General features: G+C 38.7%; 3 protein-coding genes across 3 annotated transcripts; all 3 read left to right on the plus strand.

The window, feature by feature from the left end:
• The first annotated feature begins 11,329 nt into the window (after positions 1 to 11,329).
• LOC110916437 lies at positions 11,330 to 13,376 on the plus strand. Its single transcript, XM_022161178.2, has one exon. It carries the CDS (start codon positions 11,385 to 11,387, stop codon positions 12,927 to 12,929), a length of 1,545 nt encoding a protein of 514 aa, XP_022016870.1. The 5' UTR covers positions 11,330 to 11,384; the 3' UTR covers positions 12,930 to 13,376.
• Positions 13,377 to 14,801: 1,425 nt separating this feature from the next.
• On the plus strand, positions 14,802 to 16,390 carry LOC110915534. The gene has a single exon (XM_022160253.2). It carries the CDS (start codon positions 14,870 to 14,872, stop codon positions 16,145 to 16,147), a length of 1,278 nt encoding a protein of 425 aa, XP_022015945.1. The 5' UTR covers positions 14,802 to 14,869; the 3' UTR covers positions 16,148 to 16,390.
• Positions 16,391 to 17,244: 854 nt separating this feature from the next.
• On the plus strand, positions 17,245 to 21,856 carry LOC110915530. Its single transcript, XM_022160250.2, has 2 exons — positions 17,245 to 19,061; positions 21,853 to 21,856. The coding sequence occupies exons 1-2, from the start codon at positions 17,320 to 17,322 to the stop codon at positions 21,854 to 21,856; spliced, it is 1,746 nt and encodes a 581-aa protein (XP_022015942.2). The 5' UTR covers positions 17,245 to 17,319.
• Positions 21,857 to 22,573: the final 717 nt, after the last annotated feature.

The following is a 22,573-nucleotide window of genomic DNA, read 5'->3' on the forward strand; positions in this document are numbered from 1 at the left end:
ATAACCCTCTCGTTTGACCACTTCAAACGAGCGGGTCAATACACATTCATGTGACTATTTCACTAACTATTACATAATCAGCATAAAATAATTCTAATCTATTCGAACATCATCGGACACAAAAACTGCACCAACAATGATTTCCTTGTGTAGAATGATTGCACATAATCCTATTGATGATAATGGCTTAGGAAGGATGAATGATGATTAATCCGTGATGATGTTTGTTTTTCTTAATATAAAACAAATGGGTGGTTGGGTTTAAGGAAACAGTGGTAGTTGATGATGTTCATAATATGCGTTGCAATGTTGTTGAGAGGTGTTACTGAAAAATGATATAGTGTTAAATCTATTGTTGCTGAATGATGAACATGATGAACTGTTAAAGATCAAAAAAAAATATTAGAAATTGCTATGTTTGATCTAATTTGGCAAGTGTACGGATGATGGAAACATGTTAATGAAATGTGGTTGGTTCGTACAATCTGGGTAAGGTTCTAAAAGGATACCATCAGTGTTTTCATCAGTAGTTGCGAGTCGAAATCATGTGGTATCGACTCAAGACCACTCAATGACCACTCAAAACCAGACAACACACAACAGGGGACTCGAGGTCGGGCGGGTTGCGACTCGAGATCTCCTGATCTCGACTCAAAGCTTGACTCGAGACCTCAAGGTTGCGACTCAAGAATGCACAACTTGAGACCATCTAGTTGCAACTCGAAACCCTAAGGTTGCGACTCGAGATCTCTTGTTCTCAGGTCGAGACCTCATGGCTTCGAGTAGACTGATTTACTTAGTTATTGGGCCGCACAATTTGATGTTATGTTTTTGGGCTATGTGTTACTGTTGCTGTTTAACTGTTTATGTGTTAGGATAGGCCCAGTACCGTATATACGAGTATGACATGCATGCTATGTGTTAGATACGTGTAGGATATACGTGACTTATTTGTACCCAAACCTGACCTATACTGATAACCATATTAGGGCGTGGTTGACCAGCATACCTAACCAAGTAAACAGTCTGCCGAGCAAACCGAGGTTAGTTCACAACTTTTTCTAAGAGCATGCGTTCCCGGTGGTTGGGAAAAGGAACAAACAACACTATCTCGTTGTGTGGACGCTATCTCGTTGTGTGGGATACAAACAACGCTACCTCCTTGTGTGGGGTACAAATATACTTTTCTCCCCTTGTGCGGGACACACAGTTAATTACTATTTATATTAGATGCAACAAGTGTACTAAACGAAACTCTATCATGGAAGTCCCTACTTACATATACCGATTAGTCATCGGGGCCTGGCGAACGGGTTATTAGTTGATAGCGCTATTTAGGTCTCACTAGCCTCACACCGTGCCTGGATTGGATCGGTCGTGAACTAATAGACTCTGGCAAACCGTCAATGATGATAGAGATTGACAAACGGGGCATACTACGTAAACGTACGGTCGCAAGGATTCGGTATAACGCAGTTTAGTAGCTTACATATGGGGTAGCTCCCCATGGCATGATATAAATGAGTAACTTAACTACTTAAACAAGTTTTTGGAATTAAAATTGGCCAAACTCGTGAACTCGCCAACTTTATGTTGACACGCTATTGCATGCTTTGCAGGTACCCGGTGACTTTGGAGCTTGCAGCTTGGGGATGTGTAGTGGGCGTCTTAACCCGTGTGTTGGGTTCTTTAATAATCATGAACTATGAACTTTGGTTTGAACCACTTTACTTATGCTTCCACTCTTTACTTAAAATGTTTTGGGATTTAGAAACTTTGGACTTAAAATTTAAATTGTCACTAATCGTATTGGGTCGATGAAACTATTTTACTATTGTTATAATTGTTCAATATGATTGGTGGTTGGATCCTGGTCAGTCACACGCCTTGCGGTAGTACTCCGCATGTGGATTTTGAGGGTGTGACATCTACCAAAAATATACTAACCTAATTATCCAATACGTGACATGATCTTCGTACACAAAAATAACAATAAATAAGGGAAAATATCAACTAGGAAGTATGGTTTTGATGAGAAGCCTAAGAAGCTTTATGTTGTTGACACATGTTTTTTTCATCTTTTTGAAGTAGAGGGCCATTTTAGTCAACTAGGCAATCGTATTTTTTTCTAAACCCTAAATAACCAGCCCACCTCCATCTTCTCATCGACTTTGTACCTTTTGTACTACCACCATCACCACTCACCACCACATCCTCCATCGTTGTTTTTCACCACCATACACCTCCATCTTCCCAGTCTTTCATCCAACCAACCACCGGCACCATCATCAACGAACCAAGTGGTCTTCATCTCTTGCATCATCATCTTCACCACACACCATAATCACCATGTGCATATCCTATTTTGTGTAAAAACAGTGGGAACCAATTGTATTTTCACCTCAATGTTTATGTTTATGTGAATTTATAAAACGCAAGATGTGTAAAACAATAAAAAACACAATGAAATAACTCTATAATCAAGCTTTTTGTTAAAAAAAAAACATAATGCTAAAACACAATGAATTAGGCATACCAAGTCACTGTGGTTTTTTTAATGTGTGTATAATATATATATATATATATGTGTGTGTATATATATATATTGATACTATATGCGTTTTAAAGATAATAAACACTCATTTATTGTATGGTATAATATTTTTTTAAGTAATATCATATTGAAATAGTTATTAATATTTAGAAAACGGTGCAAGAGGAAGAAATAGAAAACCATTTTCTTGCATGGACTATAACACCTCTTTAAAACCCACACATCTTTTGTTTTTGTTGAATTCCACTCATTTAATCTTAGGTAGTGTTTGTTTTATGGATTGTAACTGAATTGGATTGGGAATTCGTGCTGAAATCTGAATTTGATTTGTAATTTAGGTGTGTTTGTTTTGCAAAATGGAATGAAATTTTGATAGAATTGGAATGTAGGATCTCTTCCTTGTGTTGTTGTTCAATTCCAATTCATTTTCTTGTTGAAACCAAAGAAATAAGGAGTGAAATCAACATTTCAATTCCATCAAGATTTCATTTCATTATGTGAAACGAACACTACCATAGTCTTTTATTATACAATCTAGTGGCTATAATGACTTCTTAGTCGTTCCAGGGGAAACCAACTTCCTATTATAGTCTAACCCTAATGAACTATTGAACGTAGGCAACATGTTACCGAACATTCACGAAGATAAATGAACGAGCGCAACATTTGTTCATCTTAGTTCATTTAACTAAATAAACGAACTTCCATCAAATAGATCATAAACTGTTCGTGGTGCGTTCGAGTCGCTTGTAGCTTTATCCGTCACGTTATAATTAGTACACCCTCTCTTATTTTGGAATATGTCAAAATCTATATCTAGTTTATATTTCGTAAAAAACAGAGATAATTAGAAGTCGTCACATCAGATCCATCAGACGGCTATGATTTAGTTTAAATTTTTTGGAAAAAAGTGTCATCTAAACCCGTGCTTTTTGGTAAAAAGCGCCAGCTAAGCTAGCCCTTAGGTTAAAAGTGTCACCTAAGTCCGCGCTTTTGATGAAAATGTGCCGGTAAAAAATGTACATTTTCAAAAAAAAATTGATCAACTTTGATTGTTTATGTAATTTTCCTAAAAGAAATATGTGCTTTTCCTTCTCATTATAAGATGTTTAATGAAGGTCTTACTATATTCAAACATGTGTTACCTAATTATTATTAGTTAGTTGTGAAATTTGATTATGTGACCTGTACAATCTTTTTGAATTTTAAGTAGTGTTTGCTACGAAGAAATAGAAGGTGTAATGGAATGGATCATTCTAATGGAATGAAAAGAAACATGTTTGGTTATCATATGGTAATGGAATTGAGCATTCCAAAGGAATGTAACTCCTTTCAAAAATAACAATTTCCATTCCTTGGTAATGAAGTATTTTTTTTTTCATTCCTTCAAGGATGGAAAGAAAATTATTATTATTATTATTATTATTATTATTATTATTATCATTATTATTATTATTATATATCAAAATTTTTATCATTAATTTTTACCATTATTATTGTTATTATTATTATCGAGGCAATTATATTTTTGTAGTTTTTAATACAATTGTGTTTCGTTACTTCATCTTCTTTTGACTATCAAATTGTACAAAGTAATGATTAATTCTATTCAGATATGAGTAACCAAACATCACAATGGGATGGAATGATCTATTTCATTCTGTTGTCCATTCCATTACCTCACCATTCCATTACCACATACCAAACAGACCCTTAAGGTTCAACTACAGTGAGCAATGGTCAGTTTGGTTATGAGTTAAAACCGAAGTTATAAAAGTTATTCTGTTTTTTTTTTTATTTTCATAACAATCGGTTTGTTATAAACAGGTTCGGCTAATGGAAAATTCCGATGTTTCGGTTGACCATTAGTGAACGCGGCTTTTGATACGCAGATTAAAGCTATTTTAATTTAGAGTAAAGTTCAATTTGCCTCTCTAAGGTTTGGTGCAGATTGCCCTCTGACTCATTCTCTTCCAGTATTTGCCCTTTGAAACCCTGACATGGGTATTTCATTGCAATATGCCCCAATAGTTAGTCAACTGCTAGTTTACTATTAATATTAGGGGTTGCGATGTAATTTAACCCACGAATCTTATTGACCACACCTGATATCTCCCTTATCTTCTTCCCTTCACTCTCTGACACCCGCAACTAACACACACAAATTCATCTTCTTCCTCTTCACTGTGTTCACACACACATAACTAGATTCAATGGAGCTCACTGTGAAAATGGAGAATGAATTGATCATAGGTACGATTATAAACCTCTATTTCACTTTCGTTGTACTGAAATCATGAAAAGTATGGTACGATCTGCGACTTTGGAGATGAAGCGGTGTAGTGCGACCAGCTTCCCGTTTAATGACTGTATTTCTTTCACGGTCTTCGGAGGTTGCATCTTGATTACGACCTGTACCTTGTCTAGATGAGCTTGGATTCCGAACTGCGTTACCCATACTCCCCAAAAAATTTCGCTCTTTAAGACAGAAAGAACACTTTTTTGGATTCAGTTTAAGTTTATACTCCGAAGCCTTGTGAAGGTTTCGAGTATGTCATCTATCATGTCGTCTTCGGCCGCACTTTTAATGACCAGATCATCTACACAAATCTCCAGATTTCTGCTAATTTGACTTTTGAAAGCTTTGATAGGTTGCTCCGGCGTTTTTTAAGCCGAATGGCATCTTTGTATAGCAAAACAACCCTTCATTCGTCACGAAAGATGTCTTATCCTAGTCTTATATGGTCATCTGTATCTGATGATAGCCTTTATATGTATCCAGGAAGCATTTTAGACGGAAGATTGCCAAAGAATCAATTTTTAGATCGATCTCAGGAAGCGGATAGCAGTCTTTCGAACATGCATTGTTGAGATCAGATAAATCCATGCGCATCCTCTATGTGTTATCATTTTCGGTGACCATTACTGGGTTTGAAACCCACGTTTGGTACCACACTTCTTTGATAATACCTGCATCCAGCAATTTTCGTACATCTTTGGCAATGGCTCTGTTTCGTGCCGTAGCCATGTTTCTTTTTCTTTGGCTACTGGCTTAACGACATGTGAAACTTTTAGCTTATGTTCGGCCAGCACCCTTGGGACTCCGACCATATCTGAATGTTGCCATGCGAAAACATCCAGAGAACTTGATAACAATTTCCACAATTGCCCTTTGGTTCAGTCAGGGAGTTGTGCGCCGATGATGACCTTTTGCTCCGAAAAGTCAGATTGAATCGCCCATTCTTCTGGGAGTATTGTCGGAGGTTGGGAGCTGCTTCCTTCGCTTTGCCTTACTTCGGCGACGCACATTGCTGACTTGGAGTGCAAGGTAGCTATACCGCTTTAGTTGGGAATTTTAAGGAACCGTGGATAGTGGAGCTAATGATTTCGAAGGCACACATTCCCGGTCTTCCCAAGATGACATTGTGTACGGATCTTGCCCCAACGACCAGAAAAGTCAAATTTACGGTTCGCATCAAATTTCCGGCACCCAAGGATGTAGGTAAAGTGATCTGCCCAATGGGTTGAATAACTTCACCGGAGAAACTTACCAACGGCATGAATACCTGAATTAATTTAGCCTTGGTTTGTGGTGCCAATTGCTAAAAACACTGTTGATACATGATCTTGGAGGCACTACTATTGTCTACATAAATTCGCGAACCTTTTGGCCTGCAATTACTGCTGACACATTGATTGGTCCATCCTTGATATCTCCGGAGGTAATGGGAGGGAAGGCGATCGGTTGCTGCATCCAAGCAGCCAAATGCTGGCTGGACCATTTAATACCTTGATTGTTTACTTTTTGAATCACGCAGATGCCGGACTGATTGTTGGGGTTATCGATCGGTGCTGTGGCAGACTTGCCTTCTTTAACTTCTTTTACTAGATGCGACATCTTGCCGGACCGAACAGCCTTTTCAATTTCTTGCTTTAGAGACCAATCATTTGTATTGTGGCCCTTTGCCTGGTGATAATCACAGTACTTTTTGGAGCTTTTATCACCTGTGGTCCGGAGCTTCGGTGGTGTGGGGAAGTTTGCTCCATCGGTGACGAGGATCTCACTAGAAGTTTTCGAAAGATCTGATAGATTATAGAATCGTGGTGTCACACCCCAACCGATGGCGGAATCATCGGGGCATGGCACTGAGCGAAACAGATTGTTCAAAGAAATTCCATAACAACTATTATTACCAGATAGTTTAAGTATCACGTCCCATACCGTGACCCATAAGATAAATTTAGTTATTACAGACATAGATATCCTTTAAACAAAACATGTTCCGACAACTCAGATTTAAACACATAAATATAAATTGTCTTGGTTTCTAGACTCTTTCCTAGCCTCGATTTCACAGCAGAGAAAGCAAGTAAGCATCCTAAACACCTGTCACATACGTTAAAATAAAGTCAATACATAAAATATAAAGGTGAGCATACAAGTTTGATAATAGCATATAGAGTTCGAATAGTTTACGCTTAACCAGCACGTACGCAGAGGAAAACGAAGCATGTTAATTATCGACATGGACCTATCGATACCAATGACTGCGGGTTGACCGTCCGAGACGGTGCGCAATACATGATTACCACCGTAATCCATGCAAGTAATTGTCCTTAACAACCCCCGTGTGAACGGGTGCTGAGTCCAAACTATAGTACTACGTCATTAAGGCAGGTAGACAGCATTCCACGTGTAAACACAATCAACAAGCATTCATTAAGTCACGTAATACATGCACATTGGTTAGCGTTCAAATAGTTTGAGTAGTGTGATCGTTTGTGTTTTGATATAAGCAACGTATGTAACACCCAAAAGTGCTAAAAGCAAAAAGGGGTCGAGTATACTCACAGTGATTGATTATGGATTGAAGGGAGCGCTAAGAGTAGGATTAACCTGAATAGTTCGATGGCACAACAATGAGTAACGTGGAAAATAAGACAAGTGTGAATGGATCGAATAGGCTGGTCGATCGAACGGCAGGTTCGATCGAACGGGCTGTTCGGTCGGCTGGTATGTCCGATTGGACAGTCCTGTTCGATCGGCCGGTAGGCTCGATCGGCTGGGCCATTCGAGTGGATTGTTTCTTCCTCTAGTGTGTTTGTGTTTGGGGATTTGAACTTTTGAAGTTTTCGTTGTAGTATATGAGAACACCAAAATGTCCTTACCTTTCAGGTCGATCGATCGAACGGTTCGTTCGATCGGCCGGCTTAGTCGATCGGCTGGGAATTTTTGAAGCGGGTCCCAACAGGATGTCACTCGATCGAACAGACTGTTCGATCGGCTGGCATTCCCTACTACGAACGAGTTGTGAAAATGATTAAGTGTTGAAGCATAGTATCTCATGATCCGAAGAGTAATGTTTACCAATCGAGTAACGTATTCGATCGAACATCACTTCGTCAATAGTATACTTCATAAAAATTGAAAAGTGTGAGACCATGTGCTAGCCGATCGGCTGGCCCGGTCGATCGGCTGGCATGTCCGATCGGCTGGGCTGTTTGAACAGCCTAGCCGTTCGGCCAGCATTTCTGACCTGGTCGGCCTTTCGTCTAACACTTGGCTGTTTAATTACTTGTCGACATATCGAGGTAGTTTTGATAACGAGTTGAACTATGATATCCTCCGTTCCTACTCGTTTCTTCGACTCGGACAGGAATCACCCAAGTCCGGCCGGTGAACGGTTCGGAACGTCGGTTAGAGTTTAACCCGGAATCGGTGAACCTAGTAGATAGAATCCGAATCTTGAACCTCTTAACTGTTAGAATGATTAGTTAGCCGGTTCAAGCTCCGTTTCTACCGGTTTTAAGGGTTCGAGTGTAAAGGTTGAAGAATGTTGGAAATTATTCATAACAAGGTTAAGATTTGTAAGAACCTTAGTTTGTTTATGTGGAAATCGGTCAGATCTAAGCTATTCACGGTTGAATGAGGCCAAAGTTTGGTGTTCTTCAAGAACATCATGATGACACCACCCAAGAACACTTAGATCTTGGTGATTTCACGGTTAGAAATCGAGTTTTGAAAGATAGAAAGGTGTAGAATCATGTAGTGATAAAAAACGTACAAGAATTAGAGTGAAAACTTACCGGAGTTGAGAGAAATCTGAGAAAAAGGAAGAAGAAGGCTGGTTCGGTCAGAGCTTTCCAAAAATGGAAAGTGTGACAATGACAACCCTATTTATAGGCTCCAAAAGAGGAAAGTGGCAGCCGATCGGCCAGGAGCTCCGATCGAATGGGCTGCTCGATCGGCTAGGAAGATGCTAGCCGATCGGCTGGCCTGTTCGATCAGGATGCCTCCTGTTCGATCCGCGACACACTTTGAGTATTTCGCGACGATTTTCGATGTTTCGATTTCGATGGACGATGATACGAATACGATAGAGTTCCTAGTCAAATTACTTTCAGTCTCAACCACTATATCTAACATACAATCTTCTACAAGTCACATTTCGATGTCGGTTTCGATTGAGTTCGGTTGCCTTTCGGGTTTCGATTCGATTTTCAATTGATTCGCTTGAATACCACACCAAACATATAAGTAAACACGCACAAGTAACACATAAGGCACACACACACGTAATACAATACCAAGGTTCACATAATTCGAGTCTCGAGTTCGATTGATGAATCGATTAGCTTGATTATTGATTGATTAACTTTATCGCATTGTTACTTCCTACTATTCACAGTCGTAAATCGGTCGCATTGGTTAAACATTCGATCATTTCATTTATACAACACTTACTCCACATAATACAAAAGCAAAGAGAACATTAGCAGTCAAAGAAGTCAAAGTTGACTTGGACTTTGACTTTGACTTTGACATTTGAAAACACGGGGTGTTACACGTGGGTTTGTACTTCTGCCCCGTGGGGCTCGATCATTCCTGCTATAAGGGTGTGTTCGTCCCCTGTTTCCGACCGGAGGTTTATCAAAGACGGAGCCTCCATTTTTCTTCCAAGAAGACATTCTCTGTTTTGGTTTAGTCGTTGCTCTACAAGCATTCTTTCCCCTAGTGAATGCCCGGGCACGTTCCATCAGTACTCCCATCGTACTTGTGGTGTACTTGATGAGGGTATTTATATTAGTCAACTTGATGATGTCATCCGGTTGGACGCACCTTTTGGTGTTGCGTCCATTCATGACTGAGGGACGAAGTTCTTCTGGATATGTGTCCCTTATGTTTCGGCCCAGCCTTCTAGGAGAAGGTTCGGTCTTGGCTATGTATCTTCATACACAAACACTGCACATATACACAGACACATACTCGACAGATTTGCAGGTTGGCTGGCCAGAACTTGAGTCATCGAAAACGAGAGGAATGAAGAGAGAAAACAGATTACAAATATTTCAAAAAAAACCCTTAATCTTTAGACAAATTGTAAAATACCCTCTAAATCTTTCTATATTTTTTTGTAAAAAAGTAATTCTATTTTCTATAATTTCTATATAATTAACATATAACTCTGTAACAAATAATCAATTTACAATTAATGACTTTAATCATTAGATTATGGGTTATTTAACTTTTTTTATAATTTATATTATTTTAAGTTATATAATTTTATTTTTAGTTATATTAAAATTTTCAAATATATTGATATTTCAAGTATCAAACAAAATTAAAATATTTTGGTTTTGAGAAATTTTAGGGAAAACTAAGACAGTGAGTAGGCCGGCTCAACCATTTTGATGGCCTAAAGCAAATTTAAAAACTCGAGTTCTTTTTCAAAAAAAAAAAAAAAAACACTATTTGAGAAAAAAAGTCTCTTTTACCGGGCTTGGGACCCGCAAAATAAACTAAAAGGTTTATTGTTGGCGAAGTTAACTTATTTTTTTTTTTGTATTTTTATATATTTTTTGTATGTGTAAAGATAAGTTCAGCCCAACACAAATATCATATATGATTTTTTTTTTTAAATTGGAGGTCCTATTGATTTTGAGGCCTAAAGCCCAAGCCTCAAAGTACTTGGGCTTGGACCGGCCCTGATACTAAGCTTAGGAAAACTAAGAAAAATAAGGTGAAAACTAACGTGACGTCGAAGAAATATAAGGAAAATGAGACGACTCTCTCTAGCCTTAAATACCCATAGGAATAACAATTGGATTGTTACGTTTTTGACCATTGAATTATTATTCTGTACAACCTTTGAAGTGAATCTTTAAGTTACATGAGGACTTGACTGTTATATGAGTGTAAAACCTTACTAGTTGAACAAAACTAGTCTATGCATTCTACCATATGTCTATTTCATAATGAGGATGATGTATTTCACTCGGCTTATTGTATTAGAGATGCAAATAACTTGATAAATTCACTACGTGGTCATCTCATTTCATATTTGTTTTCTTAGGGCTTATTTTTCTCTATGTCAAACAACCAGAAGACAATAACCTTGTATTGAATACTTGGAGTTTTCTGCCTTTAGGCCAAGATAATCATATTAACACACGAATCACCTTATGGGACTTTAAATTGATGTTTTTGTTTGTCTTATATAACATGTTCTCATACCAATAATAACTAAGGTAGGGGTTCTTAAAGAATGAAAACATAATGCAAGGGTTAGTTAACTTAACAAAAATCAGTTGACTTTACTCTAATAATTGCCCAAAAGTCAGCAATCCAGCTATCAAAAGAGTATTAAAAAATGAAGTCAACCAAAGAATATAACAAGCCATAGTTGTGGTTCTTGACCAAGTCCCCATCCTATTCCAATTCTATTTCCCATTCTACCAGTATCCTTGTATATGTATAATTTCACTTCTAACTGAACAAAATATATAGTTATCCCCCCCCCCCCCCAAAGGCTAGATCGAGGATTGATCTATGGCGTCCGGGATCAAGCACTTCAGCCACAACCACAATCTATTGATGCATGAGATGCCTGAAGGTGCTGAGGTCTCATGCTCCGGTTGCAACTCTTCGGCGACGAAGACCATATACATTTGTTGGCAATGCAATTTCTATTTACATGAGCAATGTTTTCATGCAACTCGCTCACGGAAACATCCGTCGCACCCTCAACACCCCCTTAACTTGTTACCTTACCCTACTTACCCTTCCAACTCCTTCTATTGCAATTCATGCAAAGTCATTGGAACCGGTTTCTCCTATTCCTGTTCCGATTGCGATTTTGATCTTCATGTCCAATGTGCTTATTCCATTTCTGATGCTACAAATTCTCATCAACATCCAGTCACTAGTCCTCAACCACATCATGTATCTTATCCAGACCAAGCAGTAGCTCCAACGGTCCCTAATGTCCCCTCCATTTCATTTCCGACGCCAATTCCAATTCCAACTCCAATTCCGACTCCAACTCCAATTCCAGTTCCTGCTCAATATTCAATAAGCATGACCCAAGACCCTTACATGGCTCAAAATGTATCAACCTTTTCTGTTCCGGCCCCAATTCCAATTCCGACCACAATTCCAATTCCGACCCCAATTCCAGTTCCTGCTCAGTATCCGATAAATGTCACCCAAGACTCTTACATGGCTCAAAATGTTTCGACATTTGTTCCTACTAGTGCTCAAAATCTGGTCACTAGTGCACAAAATGCACATATACCTCAAAGTTTTACTAGTGTTCCCACAAGTGCACATAATTCATCCATACCGCAACATCTACATACCCCTTTCGCATCTGTTCCACCTACTGCTCCGAATTCACAACCACCTCACTATGGCGAATCCGGTAAAAACAAGACAACAACTCCAGGTATCAAACATTTTAGCCACCCACATGGTTTGGTTTTAGTAAACATAAAACATGGAAAAAAGAACATAACTTGCTCAGGATGTCAAGAAACCTTAATCGGCAAAGGCTATGCATGTGCCGAACAAAACTGTAGCTTTCAACTTGATGAATCTTGTTTCAATCTAGAGAAAGAGATCCAACACAAATCTCATCCAGCCCACCCTCTTACCCTTCTCTCCTCATCGCTATACAAGAACCAAAATGGTAGGTTTACTTGCAATGCATGCTATAAAGATGGTTCTGGCTTTAACTACCATTGTTCAATCTGTGAACATGATCTGCATGTTAAGTGCGCGAACTTGAGCGAAACAGTAAAGCGCGATGATCATGAACATGTGCTAAAGCTGTTTTACGAGGCCCCGTTGATGGGAGAAGAGTACACATTCTTTTGTGACGTGTGTAGTCGCGTTGTGCATAAAGATCACTGGACTTATTACTGCAAGGAATGTGACTTTGGGACACATTTGGAGTGTGTGAATCGTCAAGTATGTGATGAAAGTAGTGGGGATCAGGTTGATGATTCAAGAACTGACCAGGAGAGGCTTGATGAAGCGTATGAAATTGCTAGGATAAATGCTCTCGGCCGGAAATACAGCTTAGAAAATATATAATTAGTGCATATGTTTTTATGCAAGAAAGAGTTGCACAATCATGATTTACTTATTGTGCCGGGTGAAGTTACCAGGCAATATTGGTATTCAGTAATTTCTTTTATGTGTTATATAGTATCTGATACTTGTTTTTATGCCTTACCGGCTACATTGATTGATCTGCGTAACCAACACTTGTTTTTTCTTTTGTTTTACAATGAGAATAAGCGTTAGGTGACCGTGGTTTGTGGTTGATTAAGTCTATACGCGCGCCCAGGACTAGCCGACGGGTAAAAGTCTTCCCCACGCCCAAGTTGTCGATGAATCTTTGGGATGTTTACCTCACAAGTGCTTTTTATATAATTTGTATGAATTTAACTGTATCACGGCATTTATTATTTAATTTGTATGGTTTTTTGTTGTATTTGTTAAAATTTTATAATCAACGGATGAAATTTTTAATGTGTACTTGCAAGGTGAGTAGATTTGTTTGAATTTATTGTTGAATGTTCGATCTATCACCATCACCACCCACACTTGAACGGATTTGTATTATTTCGTCAACTTATATAAACTTTTGTTTAATGTTTAATACGTGTTTGTATAAAATGGAAACTTATTTAAAAAAGCCAAGAATTTTTCACAAGTAAAAAGTGGTCGATAAAAGTATAGCTGGTAACATTTCAGTCATTAAGCATGTCACAAAAGTTTAGTTGTAAAATCGGTCACAAATATTTCAATGGTTAAAGTGACACAAGGTGTTTGATTGCAAATTTAGAGACTGATTCTTTTGGTCGCTAAAATCCGTCGAAAACAGCTTTTGCGATCGATCTATAAAAATTTTGACAGCTGTCAGGGCTGGCCCATGGGATGGGCTAGGTGAGCGATCGCCTCCTCTTTCTCATGGGGCCCAAAGTTTTTTATATATAATTTTTGTAAACAAAGGATATAATTAAATTCAAAAGTTAAAGCTCAATATGTCATAAAACCCATTAACTTATCATATTTAGTTTAGGCCCAAACAAATAAATTGAATTCCCATTTAACCCAATTAAACCAAATATAATGTTTTAAAATTTAAACTCATTTAAAAATCACAAAGATTGATAGTCTGAAAATTAAAGAGGGAGCGGGGAACTGGCGAACGGGTGATAATCCCTTGAGGGCCTATTTTTTCCTTTCGCCCAGGCCGTGACAGTTATAGATACCAACTTTGTATATTTTCACTAAAAATATATATTCAGTTATCAACGACATTCCATAGTTGTCTTGCAAAATTCATTGATAAAACTAACCTCTCCGAGTTAGCACTTACCATAGTTTTTCTTGAAATTAAATCCTGGTTTAACGATTTAGTCTACTTAAATGATAACGACTCAGTCAATTAAAATTATGCACCAATAGTCAAATCATCCAGCTATATATTCTATTATTAAACTGGTTGCAATCCGCAAATTAGAGCCTCTTTAGAGTTGACAATCTAACATTTATTTGGTAGACCAAGTCCGATTCCAATTCTAATTCCATTGCAATTTTGCAATGCTTAAACTATTGCCACTTGAAAGAGCTGACTTTGACTTTTATTTCATGTTAATAAACAGCGAAGCTGCCGATAGCCATCTGCGACAGATTTGTGACCAAAAGGTGGTCGCAAATGGCCAGTTTTCTAGTAGCCGATTGTTACCCCTCTTACCCACTAATCTTTGATTTGTTATGCATTTTCATACGCGTGTGGACGTACACATTATGATAAACATTACTTTGTTTCTAAGTAAGAAGTGTTTATAAAGATTAAACAAAATTATTAACATTATAAAGTCAACTTGTACATAAGATCTGAAGAATCTCTAGTAGAAAATGGCATTCTGACCAATTCAATAACTACTTACACAACAACTACTAGAATCTATTTATCTTCATATAGTATCTTTCCAACAGCACCCACAAACACATTCAGAAAGATGGATCAAGGGTACAAGCATTTCAGTCACTTGCACAATCTAGTCATGCACCAAATGCCAGAAGGCACCGAAGTCTCGTGCTCCGGTTGCCATTCTTCTGGCACTGGAACCGTATATGTTTGCTGGCAGTGTAACTTCTTCCTGCACGATCAATGCTACCGAGCCACTCGGTCCCTGAAACACCCGTCACACCCTCTTCATTCCCTCACTTTGGTTCCTTACCCAACCTACCCCTCTAATTCCTTTTACTGCGATTCCTGTCGAATCAAGGGAACCGGCTTCTCCTATTCCTGCGCTGACTGCGAATTCGACCTTCATGTCCAATGCGCGTATTCCATTTCCGGAGCTACAAGTTGGAATGGAGTGCACAATTCCAACATGGCTAATAATGTCCCCTTTGTTTCTGTTGCCCACAATATTCATTCTAATCTTAATGATCATGCTTATGTTAATTCCATTCCACCTGGCTACCCGAGTTCAATTCCTACTACCCAAAATCCATCCATTTCACATGTGCAATATCATTCAAATCCTCATGATCATGCTTATGTTAATTCCATTCCGCCTGGCCGCCAGAATTCAATTCCTACGGCCCCAAATCCATCCATTTCTACACCCACAAGCTCAATAATCCATTTCAGCCACCCCCACAATTTATCTATAGTAAATTTAAATAAAGAAAATAAGGTTGTTTGTTCTGGATGTGAAGATAATCTAATTGGCAAGGGCTTTTCATGTTCCGAACCAAATTGTAACTTTCATCTTCATGAATCATGCTTTCACTTGAAAAAAGAGATCTATCATAAGTCACACCTGGGACACGCGCTAAAGCTCCTCCCATTCACGCCTTACAACAATAAAAATGGCGAGTTTACTTGTAACGCATGTTTTGGTAACGGTAGAGGTTTTACCTATCATTGTTCTGTTTGTAAATTTGATCTACATGTTCAATGTGTAAGCTTGCCTGAAACAGTGAAACGGGCCGATCATGAGCATGCGCTTAAATTGTTCTATTCGTGTCCGGTGAAAGGTGAAGAGTTTACGGTTTCATGTGATGTTTGTCAAGGAGCTATCCAAAAGGATCGTTGGGCGTACTACTGTGAGTCTTGCGATTTCGAAACGCATCTGGGTTGTGTGAATAGTGAAAAACGCGAAAATGAAAGCGTTATGGATACTCAAGTGCAGCTCCAGAGGCTTCAGCTGGAAATGCAAATGAATCAACAGCTTGCTCAGATGATAGCTGGTATGGGCGCGAGCATCGCTAGCTTGGCGCCATGAGATTTCTACTACAACATGGAGGAATCTATTTAGAGGTCCATAGAAAGCTTAAGTGACAATGGTGTCACAGTTATTTACATGTGAACAAATCTATAAGTATGGCCTATGTTTTTCTTGGCTTGACTATATTTCGGTTATTGTTATCGTAGGTTTTGTAGTTTGGAATGTCCCTGGATATGTCTCTGAATCATGTATGTTAAGTATGTGCTTTCTGTTAGAAACAAACCAAACGCTTTTGTTTTATAGTTGGCGTACCATCATTACATTCAGTTGAAATGATACAATGCTTCGCAAAAGAGTGTGTCAGTAGACGGTTAAAATGGGTGACAGTTATTCAATTATCTTCACCAAAAACCCATGTTAGCAAGAACTCCTTCAGTTGTAATATGGCTTCTACAACTTCTGATCGCCGAAGTAGCTACTGATGCATAGTTAATGCAAACAGCCTAGTTACTGCTGATAGCGGTTGGTTATGATCTTAGTTATTTCCAATAGCGCTACCCCAAACCCCACCTAGGGGCTTTGCTCCATGGACCCTGCATGAAGTATTCTAAGGGTGTTAGCTTACTGGATTAAAAATGACAAAATTGTGTAAAAAGTCTTTGTATTGTTGAGACTTTCTTTTCTCTTTTAATAAAAATCAAAATTATAAAAAGCAATGTCGTTATCGTTGGAAAATTTTCATCCCCTATTTCCACCAACCCATTAATAAAATAACTGCGAAGAATCGGTAAATGTTACTGTAACTTAAAGTAAAATCAACAAATGACTCTTAAGTACTAAATTAAGTTATTTGAAGATGTATTTCACTAAATTAACGGTTCTTGGCACTACAAAACAAATGTAGTACACGGTATACCAAAAGTTATTTTTATAAAAAAGTCGTCAAAACTTTAAATTTATGTTGAGTTATGGAAACTTTATCCTCACGAACAAGTTGTAATTAGATCCGTTTACTTCATCAATATATTGATCAGTTGTTGTCCACCAAAATCTTCATAACATTACAAAGTCAACTTCTAGATAGACAAGAAGAATCTCTAGTTGTCAATCTGACCAATTCAACTCCATTCCATTCATGGCTACTTGCACATGATCAACCACTTCCATTCCATCTATTTATCTTCATATACTCTCTCTTTCCAATTCCACCCACAAACACATTCACATAAATGGATCAAGGGTTCAAGCATTTCAGCCACTTGCACAACCTGATCATGCACCACATGCCAGAAGGCGTCGAAGTCTCATGCTCCGGTTGCCACTCTTCCGCCACCGCAACCGTATACGTTTGCTGGCAATGCAACTTCTTCCTGCACGAACAATGCTACCGAGCCACTCGGTCCCTGAAACACCCATCTCACCCTCCTCATCCCCTCACTTTGGTTCCTTACCCGACTTACCACTCTAATTCCTTTTACTGCAATTCTTGTAATATCGTCGGAACTGGCTTCTCCTATTCCTGTGCTGATTGTGAATTCGACCTTCATGTCCAATGCGCTTATTCCATTTCCCGAGCTACAAGTTTAAAGAATGCACACCCGTTTCAAGAACTTGTTCCACAAGGTTGGAATGGAGTACAAAATTCTAACATTGATCACCATGTCCCGTTTGCTTCTGTTCCTGAAAGTCCTCCAATTCCGTTCGCTAGTGCCCAGAATCATTACATGCCTCTAAATACCGTTTCTGGTCATGATCTAGCATGTGGTTTCGTTCCACCGCATAATCAGAATTTAACTACTACTTCCCAGGATCCATTCATGGCTCATAATCTAGCTTCTGTTTCGATTCCCACGAATTTTCAGAACCCGCTTGATAATGCTCAATATTCTTCCGTGGATCAAACAGGACCTTCTGTTTCTATTCCCACTAATTATCCGCCAACTACGATTTCTAGCGGTCATGATCCTGTAATGCCACAAGACCGGCCTTCTGTTTCCATTCCAGCGAGTTCTCATGATCGGATTTCTAGTGCCCAGTATCCTTCCATGGCTCAAACCGGACCTTCTGTTTCGGTTCCCACTAACTATCCGCCAAATGCGATTCCTAGCAGTCAAGATCCTTCAATGCCTCAAGACGACCCTTCTATTTCCATTCCAATGGGTTCTCAGAATCGGATTTCTGGTGTCCAGTATCCTTCCGTCGCTCAAACTGGACCTTCTATTTCTATTCCCACTGACTATCCACAGAATCCAATTCCTTCCGCCCAAGATCCTTCAGTGTCTCAAAACCGACCTGTTTCCATCCCAACAAGTTCTTACAATTCCAGTGCACAATATGCTTCTGTGGCAGAAACTGGACCTTCTGTTTCTGTTCCCACTGGCTATCCACAGAATCCAATTCCATCAGCCCAAGATCCTTCAATGTCTCAAAACAGACCTGTTTCCATTCCAACAAGTTCCCACAATTCTAGTGCTCAATATCCTTCTGTGCCACAAAATGGACCTTCTGTTTCTATTCCCACTAATCCATCAGAGTCGATCTCTAGCTCTCATGATCATTCAACGCCTCAAAATGGACCGAAAGATAAAGAAGTAATGCATTTCAGCCACCTCCACAAATTGTCTAGAGTCAACTTACAAGAAGATGAAGAAAATGAGGTTATTTGTTCAGGATGTGAAGACACACTAGTTGGCAACGGCTATAAATGTGTTGAACCAGATTGCGACTTTCATCTTCACGAATCATGCTTTCATCTAAAAAGAGAGATCATTCACAAGTCACATCCGGAACACCCTCTAACCATCCTCCCGTTAGCGCCTTACGACAATAAAGATGGTGAATTTACTTGCAATGCATGTTGTAGTGATGGTACAGGTTTTACCTATCACTGTTCGGTCGGCTGGTATGTCCGATTGGACAGTCCTGTTCGATCGGCCGGTAGGCTCGATCGGCTGGGCCATTCGAGTGGATTGTTTCTTCCTCTAGTGTGTTTGTGTTTGGGGATTTGAACTTTTGAAGTTTTCGTTGTAGTATATGAGAACACCAAAATGTCCTTACCTTTCAGGTCGATCGATCGAACGGTTCGTTCGATCGGCCGGCTTAGTCGATCGGCTGGGAATTTTTGAAGCGGGTCCCAACAGGATGTCACTCGATCGAACAGACTGTTCGATCGGCTGGCATTCCCTACTACGAACGAGTTGTGAAAATGATTAAGTGTTGAAGCATAGTATCTCATGATCCGAAGAGTAATGTTTACCAATCGAGTAACGTATTCGATCGAACATCACTTCGTCAATAGTATACTTCATAAAAATTGAAAAGTGTGAGACCATGTGCTAGCCGATCGGCTGGCCCGGTCGATCGGCTGGCATGTCCGATCGGCTGGGCTGTTTGAACAGCCTAGCCGTTCGGCCAGCATTTCTGACCTGGTCGGCCTTTCGTCTAACACTTGGCTGTTTAATTACTTGTCGACATATCGAGGTAGTTTTGATAACGAGTTGAACTATGATATCCTCCGTTCCTACTCGTTTCTTCGACTCGGACAGGAATCACCCAAGTCCGGCCGGTGAACGGTTCGGAACGTCGGTTAGAGTTTAACCCGGAATCGGTGAACCTAGTAGATAGAATCCGAATCTTGAACCTCTTAACTGTTAGAATGATTAGTTAGCCGGTTCAAGCTCCGTTTCTACCGGTTTTAAGGGTTCGAGTGTAAAGGTTGAAGAATGTTGGAAATTATTCATAACAAGGTTAAGATTTGTAAGAACCTTAGTTTGTTTATGTGGAAATCGGTCAGATCTAAGCTATTCACGGTTGAATGAGGCCAAAGTTTGGTGTTCTTCAAGAACATCATGATGACACCACCCAAGAACACTTAGATCTTGGTGATTTCACGGTTAGAAATCGAGTTTTGAAAGATAGAAAGGTGTAGAATCATGTAGTGATAAAAAACGTACAAGAATTAGAGTGAAAACTTACCGGAGTTGAGAGAAATCTGAGAAAAAGGAAGAAGAAGGCTGGTTCGGTCAGAGCTTTCCAAAAATGGAAAGTGTGACAATGACAACCCTATTTATAGGCTCCAAAAGAGGAAAGTGGCAGCCGATCGGCCAGGAGCTCCGATTGAATGGGCTGCTCGATCGGCTAGGAAGATGCTAGCCGATCGGCTGGCCTGTTCGATCAGGATGCCTCCTGTTCGATCCGCGACACACTTTGAGTATTTCGCGACGATTTTCGATGTTTCGATTTCGATGGACGATGATACGAATACGATAGAGTTCCTAGTCAAATTACTTTCAGTCTCAACCACTATATCTAACATACAATCTTCTACAAGTCACATTTCGATGTCGGTTTCGATTGAGTTCGGTTGCCTTTCGGGTTTCGATTCGATTTTCAATTGATTCGCTTGAATACCACACCAAACATATAAGTAAACACGCACAAGTAACACATAAGGCACACACACACGTAATACAATACCAAGGTTCACATAATTCGAGTCTCGAGTTCGATTGATGAATCGATTAGCTTGATTATTGATTGATTAACTTTATCGCATTGTTACTTCCTACTATTCACAGTCGTAAATCGGTCGCATTGGTTAAACATTCGATCATTTCATTTATACAACACTTACTCCACATAATACAAAAGCAAAGAGAACATTAGCAGTCAAAGAAGTCAAAGTTGACTTGGACTTGGACTTTGACTTTGACTTTGACATTTGAAAACACGGGGTGTTACACGTGGGTTTGTACTTCTGCCCCGTGGGGCTCGATCATTCCTGCTATAAGGGTGTGTTCGTCCCCTGTTTCCGACCGGAGGTTTATCAAAGACGGAGCCTCCATTTTTCTTCCAAGAAGACATTCTCTGTTTTGGTTTAGTCGTTGCTCTACAAGCATTCTTTCCCCTAGTGAATGCCCGGGCACGTTCCATCAGTACTCCCATCGTACTTGTGGTGTACTTGATGAGGGTATTTATATTAGTCAACTTGATGATGTCATCCGGTTGGACGCACCTTTTGGTGTTGCGTCCATTCATGACTGAGGGACGAAGTTCTTCTGGATATGTGTCCCTTATGTTTCGGCCCAGCCTTCTAGGAGAAGGTTCGGTCTTGGCTATGTATCTTCATACACAAACACTGCACATATACACAGACACATACTCGACAGATTTGCAGGTTGGCTGGCCAGAACTTGAGTCATCGAAAACGAGAGGAATGAAGAGAGAAAACAGATTACAAATATTTCAAAAAAAACCCTTAATCTTTAGACAAATTGTAAAATACCCTCTAAATCTTTCTATATTTTTTTGTAAAAAAGTAATTCTATTTTCTATAATTTCTATATAATTAACATATAACTCTGTAACAAATAATCAATTTACAATTAATGACTTTAATCATTAGATTATGGGTTATTTAACTTTTTTTATAATTTATATTATTTTAAGTTATATAATTTTATTTTTAGTTATATTAAAATTTTCAAATATATTGATATTTCAAGTATCAAACAAAATTAAAATATTTTGGTTTTGAGAAATTTTAGGGAAAACTAAGACAGTGAGTAGGCCGGCTCAACCATTTTGATGGCCTAAAGCAAATTTAAAAACTCGAGTTCTTTTTCAAAAAAAAAAAAACACTATTTGAGAAAAAAAGTCTCTTTTACCGGGCTTGGGACCCGCAAAATAAACTAAAAGGTTTATTGTTGGCGAAGTTAACTTATTTTTTTTTGTATTTTTATATATTTTTTGTATGTGTAAAGATAAGTTCAGCCCAACACAAATATCATATATGATTTTTTTTTTTAAATTGGAGGTCCTATTGATTTTGAGGCCTAAAGCCCAAGCCTCAAAGTACTTGGGCTTGGACCGGCCCTGATACTAAGCTTAGGAAAACTAAGAAAAATAAGGTGAAAACTAACGTGACGTCGAAGAAATATAAGGAAAATGAGACGACTCTCTCTAGCCTTAAATACCCATAGGAATAACAATTGGATTGTTACGTTTTTGACCATTGAATTATTATTCTGTACAACCTTTGAAGTGAATCTTTAAGTTACATGAGGACTTGACTGTTATATGAGTGTAAAACCTTACTAGTTGAACAAAACTAGTCTATGCATTCTACCATATGTCTATTTCATAATGAGGATGATGTATTTCACTCGGCTTATTGTATTAGAGATGCAAATAACTTGATAAATTCACTACGTGGTCATCTCATTTCATATTTGTTTTCTTAGGGCTTATTTTTCTCTATGTCAAACAACCAGAAGACAATAACCTTGTATTGAATACTTGGAGTTTTCTGCCTTTAGGCCAAGATAATCATATTAACACACGAATCACCTTATGGGACTTTAAATTGATGTTTTTGTTTGTCTTATATAACATGTTCTCATACCAATAATAACTAAGGTAGGGGTTCTTAAAGAATGAAAACATAATGCAAGGGTTAGTTAACTTAACAAAAATCAGTTGACT

Source organism: Helianthus annuus, chromosome 16 (genome assembly GCF_002127325.2).
Source record: "Helianthus annuus cultivar XRQ/B chromosome 16, HanXRQr2.0-SUNRISE, whole genome shotgun sequence".
Lineage (NCBI taxonomy): Eukaryota > Viridiplantae > Streptophyta > Magnoliopsida > Asterales > Asteraceae > Helianthus > Helianthus annuus.